Source organism: Erpetoichthys calabaricus, chromosome 3, assembly GCF_900747795.2.
Source record: "Erpetoichthys calabaricus chromosome 3, fErpCal1.3, whole genome shotgun sequence".
Lineage (NCBI taxonomy): Eukaryota > Metazoa > Chordata > Cladistia > Polypteriformes > Polypteridae > Erpetoichthys > Erpetoichthys calabaricus.
The window spans coordinates 38,298,324-38,319,541 of NC_041396.2; the positions used below are offsets into that span (position 1 = coordinate 38,298,324).

At 39.7% G+C, this 21,218-nt stretch overlaps 1 protein-coding gene across 1 annotated transcript; it reads right to left on the minus strand.

Moving 5' to 3' along the window:
- Positions 1-256: 256 nt before the first annotated feature.
- nuak2 (NUAK family, SNF1-like kinase, 2) lies at positions 257-13,329 on the minus strand. Its single transcript, XM_028796629.2, has 6 exons — positions 12,976-13,329; positions 5,406-5,526; positions 4,243-4,394; positions 3,717-3,782; positions 3,073-3,325; positions 257-2,410 (listed from the first exon to the last, which is right to left on the minus strand). The coding sequence occupies exons 1-6, from the start codon at positions 13,147-13,149 to the stop codon at positions 1,347-1,349; spliced, it is 1,830 nt and encodes a 609-aa protein (XP_028652462.1). The 5' UTR covers positions 13,150-13,329; the 3' UTR covers positions 257-1,346.
- Positions 13,330-21,218: the final 7,889 nt, after the last annotated feature.

The following is a 21,218-nucleotide window of genomic DNA, read 5'->3' on the forward strand; positions in this document are numbered from 1 at the left end:
AACGAACAGCAATGACAGATAGGGAGAGGACTGATGCTGGAATTGGCACATTCAGAAACAGATTACGATTTACAACATAAGAATGGGCTGACGGATGCATGGCTGACTGGAAGTGCATATCACGAGGTCATGAAATTTTTTTCTGAATGAATCATGTGCTCCATTTAAAAATATCCTACTTCATGTTTCCATTGAACAGTTATACAAGTGGTGGTGTTTATGCATTTCAAAGAATCAGACTCGCATATGCAGGAAATGTAGAATATTGTTTATTTCAGGACCCACTTTGGATCGTATAGCAAAAAAAAAAAAAAAAAAAAAAAGCACAAAATAAATTAACATTCACTTTTTTTTTCTTCAAGTCAAAAACACAATTGCAGTCTTTCAGAAATAAAATGCGTTTTAAAACAAACCCACTTTGGATTTCCCAGATTTCTGGTGTGCAATACAAACCCAACCCTGATCCTCCAAAACAGTGAAAGCCCCACCAGCTATCTTCTCGAGTCTATGCAGCTTTCCCTGAGCCACACTGAAGCCGGAGAGGCAAACGCCTGCATGGAAGGCAATGATCCATTTCATAATAAATAGGACATTACAAAATGTATGGAAATGTTCAGAGACTTAAAAAAATAAAAACAAAAACAAAATCAAGTATGTGGTTCCCAATCAAGGTACATTCAGTAGCACTTTGAGATTCTTTAAGCCAGTTTAAAAATCCAACATGCAGGACCGCAGTCTGTCAGTTGCAACAAAGTGCCTGCATGTGGAAAGCTTGGCCACCTTATGAAGGCGTCACCATAATCCATTCTAGTGACATCTCATATCACCCCTTTACTAGAACTTCAGTCTCTTCCCTAGTCTCTCTACTAGATTCAAACCATTAGTTCGCCTCGAATTTCATCCCATAATATACAGTCTCTCCTGCTGGTCCTCATTTCAGCCATTCTTTGCCTACATTCTTAGCCTTCACTATGCCCATCAACCCTCCATATGTTCCTGTCAGTTCTCTCAATCCATTCCTTTTCCCTGAAATATCTAAATGCAGCAGTTCAATTTAGGCACAAATTCAGTACTATTACACCTGGAGCGTTTGAATCCCACCCCATGCTCCATGTTTATCCCGACATCATATCCCACTTGAGTAAAACTCTAAAAGCCAGCAAATAGAAGACACTATCAGTTCTTTCATTTACACTACTGAAAACACTCTCAGTTCTTTCTTTTACACTGCGATTCTCCATTCTCTTTTCCATGGGATTAGGACACTTTGGTTAATCCGCATCTCTTCTCCTTTGGCAGACAAATTAAGACTCGGACATATTGTTTATTTCAAATTTCTACACATTTCAGCTTAGCCTGCCGCCAATCTTCATAGCCCTCTTGTAAACCTCTGTGACGTTTTCACAGTCAGTGAGGGAGAAATTGCTGTCACAGATCCGCTCTTCATAGCAACGCATGTCCCATAAGTGAGGGCGCCTGATTTCACCTTCCTCTAGCCCCAACAGATTATTCTCTGAGACACAAGCTCTCATTTGTGGGGTGCCACAGAATCTCTGATGGCCTATATCCCTGTCAGGAAGGTCAAGCTGGTCAAAAGATTCTGAAGACAAGATGCTGTCCTCACTGATGGCACCAGAAGGATAGCTCTGTATGGGTATGTCAATGGAACACATAGCTAACTCATCAAGGGATCCATAGCCACTGGATGATAAGGATGGAGAATTGGAAGAAAACTTGCCATTTCTCTTGAGAATACTCTTGCGGCCATACGTTGAGGCTTCAGACTTGGCAGGAACCTCTGAAACGAGGTTGCAGCTGGATTCACTCCTCTCAGGAGAGGAGTAGTAACCAGATTCCCTCTTCACCACCTTCTTCAGAATTCCCTTTTTAGGAGCCCCTGGGGCAACAGAGGAGACCAGAGGTGGGGTCTGGGCAGCAATCCTACTCTCCACTAAAGCATCATCTTCTCTCGGCAGTTCTCTGGCAGAGTCAGTGGCTTCAGTTGTAAGTTTCTGCTTGAAGCTTCCCCTCTTTTTTAAGATTCCTTTTGGTGGTTTGGAGGAGCTTGCATCCTGAAAGGACTGAGAAACATCATTTTCCTTGCGGGACTTGCGCAGGGAGCGCTGGCGTACCACAGTGGCACTTTGCGGCCTCAGCAAGCAGCGCACCTTAGAACCATTCTCAAAAAGAGGGCGGGAATTACGTCGTAGCCAGTCCGCAATGACTGCTAACCCTCCAGCAGCGGACTCTGCCATGGAGGAAGCCAACTGTCTCATGCTGGCATTTTCACTATCCCCCAATAAGGGCTGCTGGTAGCCCCAGTTCACCCACCAGTGAGCAGCAATCTCTTCAACAGTTGCACGTCGTTCAGGGTTCACCATTAGCATCCACCGGATAAGACCAGATGCATCTGGATGGGAAGAAAAAGAAACACACTAACTTTAGATTTTTCCCTATCCTTTTTTTTTTTTTTTTTGGTTTTTTTTTTTTTCATTTTGGACTTCAAGAAAAATTAAAAAGTGAATTACTTTGAAAAAAAATATTTATTCCTGGTTAGACAAATCTATCTATCCATTTTCTATTACAGAATCAAGGAGAGGAGACCTTTACAAAATTGAGCATAAGGCAAGAGCCAGCCAGGTTAGGCACATTAGTTCTCCACAGAGCATGCTCACAAACACTAACAAGGAAACATCTAACAAGGAAAGAAACCAAAGCAGCCAGAGAAAACCCACATGGGCATGGGTGTGTACCAGCTCCACACAGACAAGTGCCAGGCCCAAGTTCAAAGCCGTGTCTTTGCAAGGCAAACTGTTAGAAAACTGGACAGGTCACTAGAACTTTAATGCAACTTCAGCTACAACGAAAACATTTACAAACAGGGCTAAAAATAAATGTCTGCATGAAACAAACCCCCAAAAAAGGGAAACAATGATTTTTCATTTCACACCTTTCAGGAATTTGCCCATTGTGATTGTGTTGGAAATAAAAAGAATGATTTGGAACACGAGTGTTTGCCAAATATAAAAAAAGCCTGTTCCAAGAAGCTTATCAGCAAGGAGACATTCTCACCTGAATGTTTGGATGGTTCTTTGTACTCTCCATTAGTGATCTGCTTGACCAAGTTCTTAAAGTCACGACCATCAAAAGGCATGGCTCCATGTACCATTGTGTACAATAAGACACCCAAGGACCAGCTGTCCACCTCTGGGCCTCTGTAAGGCCGCCCATTGACAATCTCAGGGGAGGCATAGAGGGGACTGCCGCAAAATGTCTGCAGGTAATCATCCCGATGAAAGAGGTTGGACAGCCCAAAATCTGCAATCTGCAACAAAAGGAAAAAAAGTCATTTATGAAATTGTAGAGCATTTTATCAGGCACTATGCTTGGTGCACATGGGCTACTAGGCAGTCAAGCCGGAGTAAATGGAGAATTGAAAACAAAAAAAAAAAACCCATTTGCTTAGCATCTCGCAAAAGTGGATGACTGCTGAGGGCTTTCAGTCATTTCTTGCACACAGATGATGCTCTACAGTATAATTATTAATCCTTTCCAGGCCTATCACAGTTAATATTAGCAGAATGAGCAATTTATAAAATCTATCCAACACGATTTCACAGCCCATTTTAGATCTCTATTCCTCAAAATTTATTGCTACAGACATTTTGAATATTCTGATCCCACTTGGAAGAGTTTAGGAAAACGACTAAGCTCACCTTAATATTCCCGCTCCCATCCAGCAAAATGTTCTCCAGCTTAAGATCCCGATGGACAATTCCATTCTGTTGAAATTATGGGAGAGAATATAATCAGTATTGACCTTTACTCTTTTAGAGCAGACTAGCCGTGTGCTTAATTTATCAGAGGAGACACTGATGGAATGTAGGCCAAAATAGCACTGAAATAGGCATTCTTATCAAGTCTCATAAATACCTTGTCTATGAAGTCTTCCTGCATGCCACAGACAACTCTGCGGGATGCTACATGCCACGGAGATTATACAACTAATCACACAAATGGTCACCCTACCCTGTCTGCCAAAAGACAATTAAGAAGGCCTTTGGTCACCAGGACTCTGTTGGCCTTTCCATCATATACCTTTGGTCTCCTTATTCAGCCAATGGCATGCTGCAGCTTGGGATAATTTAGATTAGTCACATCCTGGCCAACAGGCTAACAAAAAGAAGTACTGTCTATTGAAACCATCATCTGGCATTATGCTATGAACTGTGCCTTTCTCACCTTGTGACAGTAGTGGACGGCTGAAACAATCTGTCTGAAGAAATGGCGGGCTTCCTGCTCCGTTAGTTTCTGTTTCTCACTGATGTAGTCATACAGGTCCCCTTCACTGGCGTACTCCATTACAATGACAATCTTGTCTTTGTTTTCAAACACTGCAAGTGGAAAAATAAATGCATGAGGATCTACTAACAGACTACAAGATTAATGGATGAGGCCACAGTCTCCTGTGCTATGGTGGTCTCAGCACCATCTATTATTTGGCCAGTATGGGGCAAAGAAGGCATTTGAGAAATGGCAAAGAGCCAAGAACAGTTTCAGCCACACTGGCTGATTAAGATGGAGCCAAATCTGCTGCCACAGATTCCTGGATATGCCTGCCAAGTTCCAAGTGTCTGTTCCAAGTGTCTAATTTTATTTTTTTTTGGTTGAGGAGGGAGAACTGCCCATTGTGCCCTGTATTATGCAAGCCGATTTGCATTTGTGTCAGTACACTACACTGATAAATTGGAAGCTATGTGGGAATGTTGAGACCCCAAATACAGATACACACACAAACCTCTTAAAATTTCCTTTTTACAGCGCCAACTGTCATGCCTGACTGAGCCAGAGAGATGCTTCAAAGCTGCCTGCCATGCATGTAATAGGATACATCCAGCCAAATAACAGAATGTCATACAAGCTGCATTTTCCTTGACCACTGAGCGGAAGCCCCGCTGGGCGAGACATCAGGAAGAGGCTTGCTATGCCACCAGTCTGACAAGGGCACGTCAGAGAAGCAGCCGCATCCTGTTCACCCAGGCGGCCCCTGCTAAATATCACGTTAGCTCAGCACCTGGATGGAATGTCAGAATAAGCAGATCTGAGCCGAACTCTGGAAGGGGCTGGCATGCCATGTGCTAAAACACACACTAAATTTATGTTTTACAGATGGCTCAGTACCGATTCAAATTCTTTGATTGTAGAAAGACAGAGGTAGCAAGAAGCAGAATTAAATACTCCAGCAAACAGTTTTAAAACTGTAATTGATCTTCCTGAAGAGCAAAATTCTGGCCCTTATGGTATAGCACAAGTGCAAAAAGGAGCCAAGCATGGATACAAGGCATTACTTAAACCCGAATTTCAGAATACCGTTATGTTTATCCCCTTTCCTAAAGAACACTTACCTTCATAGATAGCGATGATATGTGGGTGGTTGAGAGAGGACATGATCTCGATTTCTCTGCGGATGTGAATCAAATCCTGCTCATCTTTTATCTTGCTTTTCCGTATCGACTTTATGGCAACCTTCAGAAAAAGAAAACCAAAAAGAGTCAGGAACAAAGTTACACACCTCTTCACATTCAGGCACTTACTACATTTATTACTAGGGCTCTGGATTGATAGAGTTCTTGAACCATTTCATAAATATGGCACAGGACGAAAACGAGTCTGTAAACATTAATTGATGCCTACTTTATATTTCCATACATTTTATCTAAGCACCCTTTTACAGTGTTTATTCTAAAAACCAGATGGAGGCATGCAACTAAACTGGACTTTTGTAGAACTATGCTAGGATGAAAACAGGTTGATGCAGACCAAAATAGAGAAATATTTTTAGGTTATCAAAAAATTGCTTTCAACCCATAATAAATAAATGTTAGCTGGACGCTACACCCTACAACCGTTCCTAAAATGCTACAAATGGGTCAGTACCATTAATAGATGTACATCAGTATAACTGAGGTATTGAAGGGAAATGTCACTCACTCATTGGCATTTAAACTGATAAAAGTGAGGCTCAAATTTACAAAAAAAAAAAAAAAAAAAAAAGTTACTCTGAGGATAAGGGGTCCAGGACTTGCCCATTCTACCAATGATCACCATGCAGAGATACTGGTGCTTTATAGGAACATTTAAATTCACAAAGTGGCATTTGATGCCACGTCAGAGCAGAATACAAAATGAAGAAAACCTGGGAATTTCACATAGACTAAGAACAGCTTTCTTGTTCAGAACCAATGCTTTCATGACGTGGGCCCCCACACTGTAGTGGCAATCTTTAGGGTTTCCCACGGTTTATTTAGACAGTGTGGCTAGGTGGATAAGGCTTTGGATTTCAAGCTCTGAATCTGCAGGTTCAAATCTTACTACTGACAGTGTGTGACTTTGAGCGAGTCACTTGGCCTATGCTGCAATTGAAAAAACAAGAGAAATGTAACCAAATGTATCTCAAATGTTGCAAGTCACCTCGCATAATGGCATCAGAAAAATAATAATTTTACATGCTGTACAACCATAATAGCACATACAAAAATCTTGGGCAACAAAAAATGTTAGTGACCAAAATACAGACAAATTTACCTGTGCTTAACTGAAAGGACTCTCTTCTGACCAACCAAGTAAACTGTTCAACAACTGCATACAACGTTTTTATTGCCTGTTCTGTAGAGTTTATTGCTATGTATGACGTTGAAATACTGTTTAGGTGACATTCCTTCAACCTGTGCAAGGTCATCCTAAAATCTCTTAATCATTAGACGGATTCACTTTTTTCATACACAAAATTTGCATCTCAACCCTGAGAAGGTCCAAAACATTCAGTGCACAGTTACAGTGTCTTTGCAATCACAGGTGACAAACAGTAATACAAGGACAAAGAGGAAACACAGTAACTCCTTACCCATATACACTTGACCAACTCCACGCACTACATAAGCAAAGCCCATGCTGTTTAAACTACCAGTGTTGAAGCTGAATAAACAGATTCACCCTACAGCCCACTGAGAGTCTCTCTAATCCATCAGGTAAGAGAAATATAAGATAGTCAATGGTTGTGCACTGTGCTACTTAAAACTGAACAAAGTACAACAGGACTGAGGATCTGGCGACACATCCACAGCCTTGGCATGTCACCTACACAACAACTCAACAAGCACCACAAATATGCAATAAAGCCTAGAAGTGTTAATGAACATAATCTTTGATGAGCGAGAAAGTCAAGGCAAAAAATGTACTTTGATGCTGGGAAAAACTTCAAAAGCTTCAAAGCACTGTCAAGTTTGTTTTTAAATACCATTCCCTTTTCAGTTTCTTTGCCTTGCCTCCCTCAGGGGAAGAAAAACAAATTAAAAAAATACTCTGAAGACAGCACACCTTCTTCAAATCCACGCCCTTCTACTGTCACGCATAGTGTTACAAACAAAACTTGTGGGGAAAATAAATAAATACAAATACCTTGTGCTTATCACAAGGGGCAACTCTCCTGAAGACCTGACCACAAACAATATGAAATCAAAAGAAAAACAAATCCCCCTGTTAAGTAAGAGTTTGGCAAATGAATCACAACAGCAGCAGCACCTTTTCCGGGAATGGCTTTTGGCAATTCTGTTGCAGGACTGGCTCTTCTTCCACACCCAATTCCCTGCAAGTTTTTAAACTGCCAAGTACAATACAGCAAGCTATTTTTAAACTGCTAATAGAAATAAAAACCCCACTTTCTGGGTATCTATTCTTCTTCAAACAAAAACGTTCAGCTCATTACCTGCAGGGGCTTAGGAAACATACAAATGTTCCTAGTCTCCAGATCACAAGAGAACTCAGACATGTGGCACGTGAAACATTCAACAAAGAGTGCCTTAACAAATAAAGAATTAAGCTGCATGTTTTAGGGAAGCTGGGAGGGGAATCATTTCTTGCAGCATCCAGTAACTAAATATAACTGGGAAAGAATCATCTCAAACAATGTATTCATGCAAAGACCACTGGCAGACATTAAGGCATTTTTGATTAGTATAACTTACGTTATGTTCACCCATTCCCTGTTTCATGCTAGAATTTCTGTTCTGTGACACTGTGACAATCCTAAATCAATCCTAAAACCCACCCCCGTCATCAAACAAACTACCATATACATGAACACACTCTTAACTTATTCCCTATTAACATCCATTTATTTCGTTTATCTTTTATTGTAGAGTCAGATATTAAATACTGGACACATGTTCAAGATAATTGCCGGTCTAAAAAAAAAAAGTCAGCTACATTAGTTCCATAGCACTAGCTGAGTAAGCACTCACACTGTACTGTATTACATAAACTCTCACAAAGTCATTCCACACTAGAACATGTCTTGGAGGAACAACATTTTTAACAATAAAAGGAAAGTGCACAATCAGTAGATGGAACCCAGGAAGCCATCATCCAATTCATACTAAAAGGACATGACAATACCCTTACCCCCATCCCCATGTCACCCACCCCCAAACCACCACCGGTTTTTGTCAAAGCTTGTCCACCCACTATTTTAATCAGCTGGCGAATCCCACTTTTAGGCCTGGAGCTGCTACCCTTATGATGAGGGGGAATAGCCGTTACACAACAGGCCATTACTACTTCAATGACTTGTTCTGTACCATTTGGCACTCTGAGCAACCCTTCATTTTCAAAAATCCCGCAGAGTTAACACTATCAGATTGAAAACACACAGTATTTGTGACCAGTTACAAATTTTTACCAAGCACACAGTTCTCAAACTTATCCACCAAGAGGAACAAGGCCATTTCATGTTGTCTTTTTCTACAGGATACTGGCCTCTTGTTCCCAGCCCAACCAAGGGAACACTCGCTTATGTAGTGTAAGTTTAGAGTAGTGGGGAGTCATAGTATATTCCAGGCCTAAGACAGACAAGACCAACCCTGGACAGCAGATTAAATCAACTTTGTGGCATACTCACATCACAACACCCATACTGGATTACCAATCAGCCATACATATCTATTGACTTCTAGTACTTCAAGAAAACTCATATGAGGCACACAGTCTTTAAGCAAGGGGATACCAGAATAAGAATTGAATCTGGGGCCCTTGAGCAGCAAAAAAAGGCAGCCCCAAAGAAACAATCTAGCTAGTTTACCTTCACGGTGTTCACTGTGCCTCTTTTAGTACACCATTATAAAAAAAAAAAAATCTCATTTTGTAGTTTCAAGCCCAACTGCTTTAACACTCTTCCTTGCATACCATTGCCAGCCCTGGTTCAAACTTTCCAATGCACTGACCTGTAAACAGTTTACAAAACCAGTCCCATAAACACCCCACTCCCTCAAATTACGGAGTATAAACATGTGCCTTATGATGTTATCGAGATTTTGGGCTGCAGACCATTAGATCTCAAGCTTAGATCATAACTTAAAGGTTAAAGCATTGCGTTGAACGAATCTTACAGCCTGGCAGTGCATCAACTACAAACAAACAGTACATAAAGAAGAGCACTGTGCTATACTGAAGTCCCCCGCATTGGTGTTAGCATAAAATAAAAACTCCCATTGTATCATTTCATAAGAAACACCAGGAGGATTCTTCCAGAGAACTAACCCAAGTGGATCAACATCTTACATGGTGGGAACCTTTGGCGGAAGTATGAAGAAATTATTTAGAAACAACAGCTGGGTGGCTGAAATGATTAGTATGAGGAGGGAAAACATAACAATGGAATCTGAAGGTAAACTATTAGGCTGAAGGAACTTTGACTTTATTACTCATTACCCAGGAAAGCTGACTTTCAGTTTCAGCTATTCAAATTTTTTCAAAATGCTTATCAAAGAAAAACTGAATACTACCGCAGGCAAGGGGGTGGTTTGTGTGTTATTTTGAAATAAGGAAATTTTTTATCAAGCCGTGGGTTTTGGTTAAGTGCTGATTAAAAACAAAAATTATAAGAAAAACACTATTTTGTTTATATTAATTTAATTAATCTGTATGGTGAACATCCAGACACCATTTGGGATGCAGGACGACACTCGGAGAAAACACAAACTCACTAAACACAAATCAGGGAACTTGGAAGGCAGCAATGCCTACCCAATGAACTTTATAATCATTTAAAAGAAAAAATATATTTACATCATTAAATACGACATGAACATGTGATAACCATGTATATTATAAACACTCTCTCTTTCCAAGGTCTGAAGCTCTTTTAAGCTTAATGTTTAAATACACCTTAACACCCTGCCCTTTCTCTACTGCATTCTGAAACCTAAATCACTTAATCTGATAAACTTTCACTTTAGTTTTTATCTTGCTCCAAATGCCTGTCACTATTTTCTGAATCCACTTTTTCAATTATTGAGACAAAGCCTATCTATCCTTGTAGCACTTTGCCTGGACAAGATGCCCAACAATCACAGAAAGCACACAAGTCCATAACAGACCAATTTCAAAACCACCCAATCTAACATGACATCTTGAATTTTCTACCTAAGCCTGCTACTGCAGTATACATTTAAAAATCAATGTAAACTGGACTGTGAAGAGAATTGTAACAGCACTAGTATAATAAAGGCACAATTTTTTGAAAATCAAAAAAACAATTCTCTCTCTCTGCACTCACACATGCAAGTAATACTTATAAGTCAACTGGCCTTTAAAAATAGACTTGTTTACTGATTTGTGTCCCATGACTCACATGCTGCACACCTACAACATTCAAGAAAAGAAAAGGAAAAAAAAAAAATCAGTTCAGGATTTCCCCACAACTCTCACTAAACATAAACTGAAAATAAGGCAAGTAGAAAGACCAGTTTTTGTTTTTGGCACACCAGCCAAAGAATGCTTAGATCTCAATCGGCATGTAGTGGCATACCCTTGATTTTTCCCTCCAAAACAGAAGAGATTGAAGCTGTCACTAAACAGTTAAGTATGCCAACTGACCAAGTTAAAGTTAGCAACCTGTATACCAGTGGATCCTCAGAGAAGATCCAAAGGTGCATCTGCTTTCATGTACTTTCATTTAGACTACCTCCAAACAGCAGGTGCAATGAGCTCCTCTTATCTCCAAAACACAGAGGCCAGATAAAAGAGAGAAGGCCACCGGACTTTGAGCCTAAAACTAGATAAACTGTAGTAGTCTGGGGGAAGATTCAAAAAATAAAAAAAGCTAGGGATTGTGTCACAATTGCTACTCAAATGCAGCACGGCAAAAACAAATCAACTAAAAACAATCAAATGAAAATGATTTACCCAAGGCTGTCTTTATTTCTGTCAACACTCTAAAACTTCCAGTTTTGTCTTGTTCCCTCTGGTATATGTACAACTAGGCCAGTTATGCAAACTATTTTAACATGGCACTTGGACCAAAATGTGCTGCATAAAGTGAACTACTGACTGTGTAACATCAACACTAACAAAAATATCGTTGCCAGAAAGCATGAAACATGGAATATAGCCCGACCAAATTTTAATAGGAAAGTAATTATACTCACATAATTTAAAACCATAACAGCCTGCATCCGCTTCAAATTTTACTTTTTTCCCCCTCACAGAAAAGGAGTATTGCTTTATAATATTAAACACTGAGTAATAAACTTTAACAAGATTCTCTAAAATGAAAAAATGCAGCAATCTTATTGTGTTTGAACAATTAATTTTAGTCTTAAGTTAACATTGCTTAAGATGCTTTTAAATTCCAAACAGGGATAGTTGTTTTCATCTAAACTGTGAAAATTAAGTGCACTATCCATGAACAATACAAGTCAAGTTTAGTCTTCAGATTACACACAGGTAACAACTTAATTATAGCAGAGATCAGTTCATAGAAACTGTTTAAGCAATATGCACACATTTTGGAAGATAAACTTGGAAGGTAATCCTTTTCAATTTCTATACAGACACAAAAACCATCATCAACATTAGCTAGAAGACCTACAACCCCTCTTGTGGCCAGAGCCACGGTCATTACAAAAGCAAACACAGATTATATGCAGATCACTTACAAGTGCTCAACAAACTTACAAGTGCTCAAAATGTTCTCCGTCAGCTCAATTATCTGCAAGCCACAAACTACAGCTTTAAGGTACATTCAAAAACATGCTTTAGACTATTTTTTTCTTTCCGAAATAAATAACACAGCCTAAATTTGTGAATTTCCCCTTGGGATTAATAAAGTGTCTATCTAAATAAAATTTAAATAAATCGATTGAACATACGTTCTCCACTCAGTGTCCTAGTCCTTCGTTGTAAACTGAGACCGCCACAATAATTTGAAATTAATAACCAGTTCCAGTTTGAAGACGATCTTGCCCATTCTCGCGCTATTTATATTTAAAACAAGTCATACTGCTGTTTAAAAGACGGTAGACTTTTGTATATGCAAAATATTCCTTAAAGGATGACTCCCGTTTGGAATATAATACATTTTTGAAGATATATTGCTCTGACATACAAAGCAAACGACGGCAGTACGTATTACATTATGTAATGGCGAGTTCACGCAGGTGTAACCTCCATTTGTTTCCATACAAACACCTGCCAAGGTGGCACCCCAGAGAGGTAAATAAATGACATTAATTTCCATAGAAGAGGCAGCTTTATTGTTGATATATCAGTTTGGTTACGTGACTTCTGTCGCGCTGGATAAAGTTAATTAATTAAACATGTACACCCAACTGTGAAATTCTATGGTGTCTGACGCGAACACTGAGAATCTTGTAGCTTAACCGTGCAACAAAATATATTTACGCCCGCTTCAAACAAAAAGATTTTCCCTTATTATAAACAAAGAAAATATACGTTATAGCTGTATTCTACTTTGCGTTATTGGCACGTAAAAAAACAGACGACGCAAACTGACGCATCTACCCATGAACCCGGCAATGCTTGCTATGCGACGGCAATAGAGCACCTATTGTTGGGATAGACGTGTACACGGCTGCCCTCTCCATTTATACTTCGTAACATAAGAGAACATGTGCTTACCACTCTTCCCGAGGTCTCTACTGCTTTCTTCACCTTTCCATAAGTGCCTTTGCCCAGCGTTTCTAGGAACTGGTAGCGATGCCGGAGGTTATGCTTGTGGTGATGTCTTTTAACTGCTTGTCTCCTCAGCGAGACACCCTGCGAACCGGAGAGAGCCGGCGAACTGCTATCCATGTTTCAGCCGAAAGTAAAATAAATAATAATTTAATAAAAATTCTGTGAAATGCACAAGTACGGCCGCAAACACTAAAGCGACACGTAATCAAACCAAAAAAGCCGGAAAACTAACACATTCCTCTTCCCTATCCGCCAGAACAACAACTAAAGCATGCGTCTCGAAAGCGGCTGCTAAGAGCAAAACCTGGCAGGTGAGGTACCCGCCCAACTAGTTAATATTAATAAGACGTTGAATGCGATTGGCTAGAATCAGAAAAGAGGCGTGATTCTGGTGAAAAATGACCTTTATCAGAATTTACAGGGGGTGCTGGAACGACTTAAATTGACGGTTTGGAATTTGTATTGCTTTAGGAGATTTTACTAGCAGGTCGTATAATATGTTCAGTTTAAATGTATTTGATATTACATGGAAGAATGGAATATCGAGAACATTCCGGGTTTTAAACCCATGAATGAGGAGCAAATTCACTAGGCTCTTTTACTCATAAATCTACATTTATGCCAAACCAATTTTAAGTCACCAGTAGAATCCTAATCACTGGATTTGTGACGTAGCAGTTGTGCTCCCTGGATAAACAGATATATAGATCGATTCATTTTCTTACCCGTTTGTCCAGTTTAGATTCGCGGCGAGCACACTCTCTTGCTTATTCGAATTCATTTTGAGTGACCAGTTCGCCTAATAAGTACACCTTTGAAAAGTGGGAAAAGTGAGTTTACCCAGAGAAAAAAACGCATAAAGGCACGGCGGGAGTCTTTATTATTCCATTAGACACGGCAGCTGAAATATTGATATAGACAAAATGTACGTATGTACAGAGTCGTCCATTAACAAACTTTAATGTTCCTTATTAAGTCATGTGTGCGAGCAAGACAAGGAACCAACACTGGATGGGACGCTGTTCCATCGTAGAGCTCATTCACAGATCCGGGCACCCTTTTACAGCTGCTAGGTGTTGGGGAAAAACCGGAGAAGGGTCAGCAACCGCTCAGAAGACACACACACAAAGAACGTGCAAAATTTAGGCAGATACTGTAAATCAAAGCGCACACTCTTAAAAATGATGGTGCCGAAGTGGTTCTTCAGAGCGATGCCATATGAGAAACAGAAATAATCTTTATTTATTGAGATCCATAACAACGTCCATAACTAACCATGACAAGTAACTAGAAAGAGTCTCGTTGCATATAACGCAAGGTAAGTTCGAAATTTCTTGATCTGTTAGTATCCCTCTAGGTAGCCTTTTTAAGATTAAAGAATCAAAGTCATGTGCAAAAGGCCCTTCCCAGAATTATTATTTTTTTCCTTGTCAAACAAAGGTTCTACAATGAGCTACAGAGCCCAGAAAAGTATACCATTAAAGAAATAGCTTTTTTAGGAGTGTAAGACACTAATTTTGATTGGCAAAGACTAGTCTGATTGATAAGCATAAACAAATTCTTCGGCAAAAAAAGCTCAGAGTATTAAAAATATCAATATAGTGGTGTGCATTCTTAGAATAGCTCAACAAAAACAATTAAAAACTGTAATTATAAGACTATAATAGAATACGATTTTTGATTTCTGCGGCAATGCTTTCTTTATTTCAATCATTGTTTTTGTTTCTCCTTGCCTCCGTAACGATTTTCCCAAAATTGTGGTGCTTCAAATCTTTCTGAAAAAATGTTATCATCACTGCTGTTTCCTTAACGAGAAGCTTTTCTTCAACTTTTCTCTACTAATGTGTGCTAGATTGATTGTACAAACACGTTGGCAGGATGCACGGCACATCGCAGCATTTCAGCGTAAAGTTTCATTACATATAATGCAGACTCTTAATTGTCTCAGTGAACGTTATTGACTTTCAAGCTGGACAAAGAAGCGCATTTTCCTTTTGTTTAGTTACCAGAAAAGGTCGGAATCCCAGAAATGACATACTTTTCCCATGGGACTGACTTCCTAAAGGAAGATCAAGATCTGAAAAGCGCTCTAATTTCGCGATGCCTGGATGGTTATTTTTTCCGTTTACTGAGGTAAACTGGTTCAATTCCAGAATTGGTGTCCACTGCACATTTGCTGTTCTTCAATATTCCTTTGAGTTTCGATGCACATTAGTGGGTGACAGTGTCCTGCAATAGACTGGCACCTGCTTATTCCCGTCTTGACTCCGTGATAGACTCCGGCACTCTGAGACCCTCAAACTTGGAATAACAAGGTTTTGCGTGTGGGTTAATAGAAACAGATATGTTAAATATAGTGGCTTAAGAGCAAATCCCCTTAAGGGAATTAAAATATCGCTTTTGTTCGTTAAACAAAACTTTTTTATTTAAAAATGGTCTGATAATATTACACACTGTCATATGAAAAGGTTTATTTGAGTTTATTAATGAAAATTGGCCTCGCAGACAGGAACTATTCCGGCTGGCGATAATCAAAGAGTACCCTCTGTCTATACCGACTATCAGTTCCTGTCTCATCATATGGTTTCGGTTAACCAAAAAGCACCTCGACAGTAACCAAGACTCCAGTCCATCACAAATCACATTGACTCACATTAGGTCAGATTAGAGTCGTCAGTCAACCTAACAACCTGCTTTGGAACTGTGAAAGTCCACCAGAATCCATTGACCAATCCAATACACCTTATCAATGATCAGGCAGTCGCCTTTGGGATGGTTAGCTGTAGCCGAAGGGGACTTCCGGAGCATCGAAGTAATACATAAAAAGGGGATTAAAGCAGAGAATCAAATTAGTGTATCAGCAGATCGAGAGCCAAATTGACCTTTCTACTGAAGTGAAGTGGGCTAGATAACAAACATCTCCTCCTTGTTGTGATATCCGGAGTTCCTGTGGTCGCTGATTAATAGTGATTCAGCGCTCCTTAGTTATCTGGACACCGGCTGATCAAAATAGAAAAGTAAACTTGGCAAATATAACGCCATTCCTCAAAACAGACCTAGAGTTGGGAAATCGTGACATAAATAAATTCTTTCAAAGACATCGACAAATATGGACCACTGCACCGCAGACAGGAATTTTGCAAAGCTATCGTGACCGCCTGCCCCCGGACACCTCAGACTTGTTCATACAGACTTGTAGATGAGATGTTACATTCCAGAGCTGATAAGGACGGTAAAATGTACTCACCCCCCAGCAAGACAACACTGGGGGTCTTAGAAGCTCAGGCTACATTCCACTATTTTCTTTTGAATTCAACTGTGTTAAAACACACATTCATTAGCATAAAAATAAAGTATAAAGCTTTATGTCCACTCTTAAAAATGAAGGTGCCAAAGAGGTTCTCCACAGCGATGACATAGTGGAACCATTTTTAAATGCCAAAAGAGCCAGCCATATGAACCTTAACACACACACACACACACACACATCCATCCATCCATTATCCAACCCTCTATATAATAATAATAATAATAATAATAATAATTCATTACATTTATATAGCGCTTTATATCCTAACTACAGGGTCACGGGGGTCTGCTGGAGCCAATCCCAGCCAACACAGGGCACAAGGCAGGAAACAAACCCACCACAGGGCACACACACACACACACCACGCACACTCTAAGGACAATTTACAGTCGCCAATGCACCTAACCTGCATGTCTTTGGACTGTAGGAGGAAACCGGAGTAATGCCAGTACTATATATATATATATATATATATATATATATATATATATATATATATATATATATATATATATATATATACAGTGGTGTGAAAAACTATTTGCCCCCTTCCTGATTTCTTATTCTTTTGCATGTTTGTCACACAAAATGTTTCTGATCATCAAACACATTTAACCATTAGTCAAATATAACACAAGTAAACACAAAATGCAGTTTGTAAATGGTGGTTTTTATTATTTAGGGAGAAAAAAAAATCCAAACCTACAATGGCCCTGTGTGAAAAAGTAATTGCCCCCTGAACCTAATAACTGGTTGGGCCACCCTTAGCAGCAATAACTGCAATCAAGCGTTTGCGATAACTTGCAATGAGTCTTTTACAGCGCTCTGGAGGAATTTTGGCCCACTCACCTTTGCAAAATTGTTGTAATTCAGCTTTATTTGAGGGTTTTCTAGCATGAACCGCCTTTTTAAGGTCATGCCATAGCATCTCAATTGGATTCAGGTCAGGACTTTGACTAGGCCACTCCAAAGTCTTCATTTTGTTTTTCTTCAGCCATTCAGAGGTGGATTTGCTGGTGTGTTTTGGGTCATTGTCCTGTTGCAGCACCCAAGATCGCTTCAGCTTGAGTTGACGAACAGATGGCCGGACATTCTCCTTCAGGATTTTTTGGTAGACAGTAGAATTCATGGTTCCATCTATCACAGCAAGCCTTCCAGGTCCTGAAGCAGCAAAACAACCCCAGACCATCACACTACCACCACCATATTTTACTGTTGGTATGATGTTCTTTTTCTGAAATGCTGTGTTCCTTTTACGCCAGATGTAACGGGACATTTGCCTTCCAAAAAGTTCAACTTTTGACTCATCAGTCCACAAGGTATTTTCCCAAAAGTCTTGGCAATCATTGAGATGTTTCTTAGCAAAATTGAGACGAGCCCTAATGTTCTTTTTGCTTAACAGTGGTTTGCGTCTTGGACATCTGCCATGCAGGCCGTTTTTGCCCAGTCTCTTTCTTATGGTGGAGTCGTGAACACTGACCTTAATTGAGGCAAGTGAGGCCTGCAGTTCTTTAGACGTTGTCCTGGGGTCTTTTGTGACCTCTCGGATGAGTCGTCTCTGCGCTCTTGGGTTATTTTTTAACAAGGGGGCAATTACTTTTTCACACAGGGCCATGTAGGTTTGGATTTTTTTTCTCCCTAAATAATAAACACCATCATTTAAAAACTGCATTTTGTGTTTACTTGTGTTATATTTGACTAATGGTTAAATGTGTTTGATGATCAGAAACATTTTGTGTGACAAACATGCAAAAGAATAAGAAATCAGGAAGGGGGCAAATAGTTTTTCACACCACTGTATATATATGTATATATATATATATATATACACACAAAGGGAGAAGATAAGTCACATTATCTTAAAACGATTTTTTTATTCTTAAGATTCTTACTCCTACCAGTAGTCATCATCACAGGAAAATGATTAGATATACAGGAATCAAAGGCAATATATAGCAAATGAGGAAGGTGGGTAGTTGGGTTTGGGGGGGGGGGGGGTTGTGAAATAATAAGGGTGTTGGTCATAAAGTCTTATTTAATATGTGGATGTTCTTCTTTTTAAGTGCCAGAGAGCTGGCTGAATCATAGTTTTCAAACAAAAACACCATCAACAGACACTTGGTGATGACCCCAGCATATCCAGGTTTAAAAAGAAGAACATCCATATTTTAAATAAGACTTTATAACCAACACCCTCCAAACCCCACTTTACTATTCCACTCCCCTTACACCCACCTATCCTCCTCCTTCCTCATTTGCTATATATTGTCTTTGATTCTTGCAGGTCTAATCATTTTCCACTAATGACGACTCCTGGTAGGAGTTGAAAGCTTGGGAATAAAAAACTGTTTTTAAATACATGACTCATCTTCTCCCTTTTTGGATTTCTAGCTACAAAGTTGGAAACCGTATCACAGATCTTCGCTTAATAACATGAGCTAAGTTTAGGTTTTCCCGATCTACTCACCTGATAGGTCACCTACCATTAAAATTTTCTCCTTTGTCCACATTTTAGGGACCGTCTCAAAGTTCAAAGACCCAATTTCACATGCAAAGAATCCTTCCTAGAAAGAAATGGTTATTTGTGAAGTAAAGTTCCACAAAGAACCACACGACCCAATAAAATCCATCCATCCATCCATTTTCCAACCCGCTGAATCCGAGCACAGGGTCACAGGGGTCTGCTGGAGCCAATTCCAGCCAACACAGGGCACAAGGCAGGAACCAATCCTGGGCAGGGTGCCAACCCACCGCAGGACACACACAAACACACCCACACACCAAGCACACACTAGGGCCAATTTAGAATCGCCAATCCACCTAACCTGCATGTCTTTGGACTGTGGGAGGAAACCGGAGCACCCAGAAGAAACCCACACATACACGGGGAGAACATGCAAACTCCACACAGGGAGTACACGGGAAGCGAACCCAGGTCCCCCAACTGCGAGACAGCAGCGCTACCCACTGCGCCACCGTGCCGCCCACCCAATAAAATGGCAATAAAAAAACATCATTTTTAAGAGTGTACAACAAAGCTACACCTGATCACACCATTATTTTCAAACCTGCTTAATCCAGTTCAGGGCTGGACTTGCAGGAGGCCAGAGTCTGTCCAGTGCAATTAAGACATTTGCCAGCTCTGTTTGCCAACACAGCCCTGCCCATGGCAGGGATCACTCATGTATGAACCCACATTCACAATCGCAGAGGGCAGTTTAGAATTGACAATCAATCGTATTCGTACATGTGTGACTGGGATGAGAGGGGAAAACTGGTACACCCGGAGGAGAAAATCTGACATTCAGACAAGAAGAACAAGCCAATGCAGCATAGGGAACCGGGTTCCGTGATCCAGAAGTGGTAAATCCTCACACACAAACACATACATTAATATTTACTATCAGATTACACCAAGACCCCTAACACACTCTGAAGGGACACTTAAATGATACAGTAGTCAATTTCAGACTGTAGATTAATTCTAAAGAAATATTTGTTCAGATTAATAGGTTTACTGCCTGAAAGTTTGCATTTACATAGTGCAAAGGAGGATACTCTCAGTAAATGGTCTATGGAGTGTCAGAGACACTTTACTACGAGAACTTCTTACTTCATCTCTTACACCTCCATACCGCCAGACCACATACAGTAACCCATCCATCCACCAAGAGCAAAAAGGTGCCAGACACTCCATTTTTCCTGGGCTCACTGCCTCAATCAAGTGCAGGTGAAAATGTAAACAATTAAAAGTTGTATCAACCTAAAAGTCAGAATACTAAGTAATTAATAACATAACTCAAACAAACACAGTGTTCTCTAAAACAAGGAGCCCGGGGTTCTCGTTCCCTGAGTATGCATGTTCTCTGTGTGTCTGTGGGTTCCCTCCCAGTCTAAAGACATGCAGCTTAGGTGGACTGAAGATTCTAAATTGTCAATATGCTCTCAAAAATACAGGTTCTTTAATCTGTTAGTGTCCTGCTATGTAAACTTCCAAATATTAAAAATTTGTGTTTTTTCTACATGTTGTTTAATTTTTCAAAGAATGAACTTCACATGCAAAAAAATGCTTCCCAGATTGAAATGTCAAGAAGTTCCGAGGTACCATACAACCCAGTAAAGAACCATAAAATGCTATTAAGAAAAAGCAGACTTAGGCTGTGTTATTGTTTGCAGCAAGAGTCCTTTTAAAATAATGAGCCATTGGTATGTCACAAATCTGTTTCTACCGTATCTATTCATGGCTATTTACTGCACACTCTCAAAAATACTGCTTCTTTAATGGCATTTTATTGGTTCTTTACGCGGTTGTATATGGTTCCTCATAGAACTATTGCTTGGGAAAGAATCATTTTATTCTGGGAAGGGTTCTTTTTTTTTGGTTTGATAAACCTGTATAATATGGAGAAATGAAAAAAAATGTATGGTATGGTACCTATCAGGACACTGATAAATTAAGAAAACCTGAACTTAGCCCATGTAGATACAATTCTTTTAAAATCATGACTTATTGGTATTTCATAAATCTGTTACCATCTATTCATGGTTATTTACTGTATTAATTGTTATGAATCTAAATAAATAACAATTATTTCTGAAACATTCATGTGGATAGGCCCTTGGGAACAAAAAGTGGCTTACCTATGGCATCTCTCTGAAAAACACTCTGGAACTTCTATTTTTAAGTGTATGAAGCAAATTATGGATCTAAATAAATATATATTTTTTCCTGAGCCTTCACATGGATTGGTCTTCTCATGGAAAACAAAACAGCCATATGACATCACTCTAAAGAACCACTCTGGCATCTTCATTTTTAAGTGTTATATGGATTGGAGAGGGTGACACTGACCAGAAAGCAGGAGGCAGAGCCAGA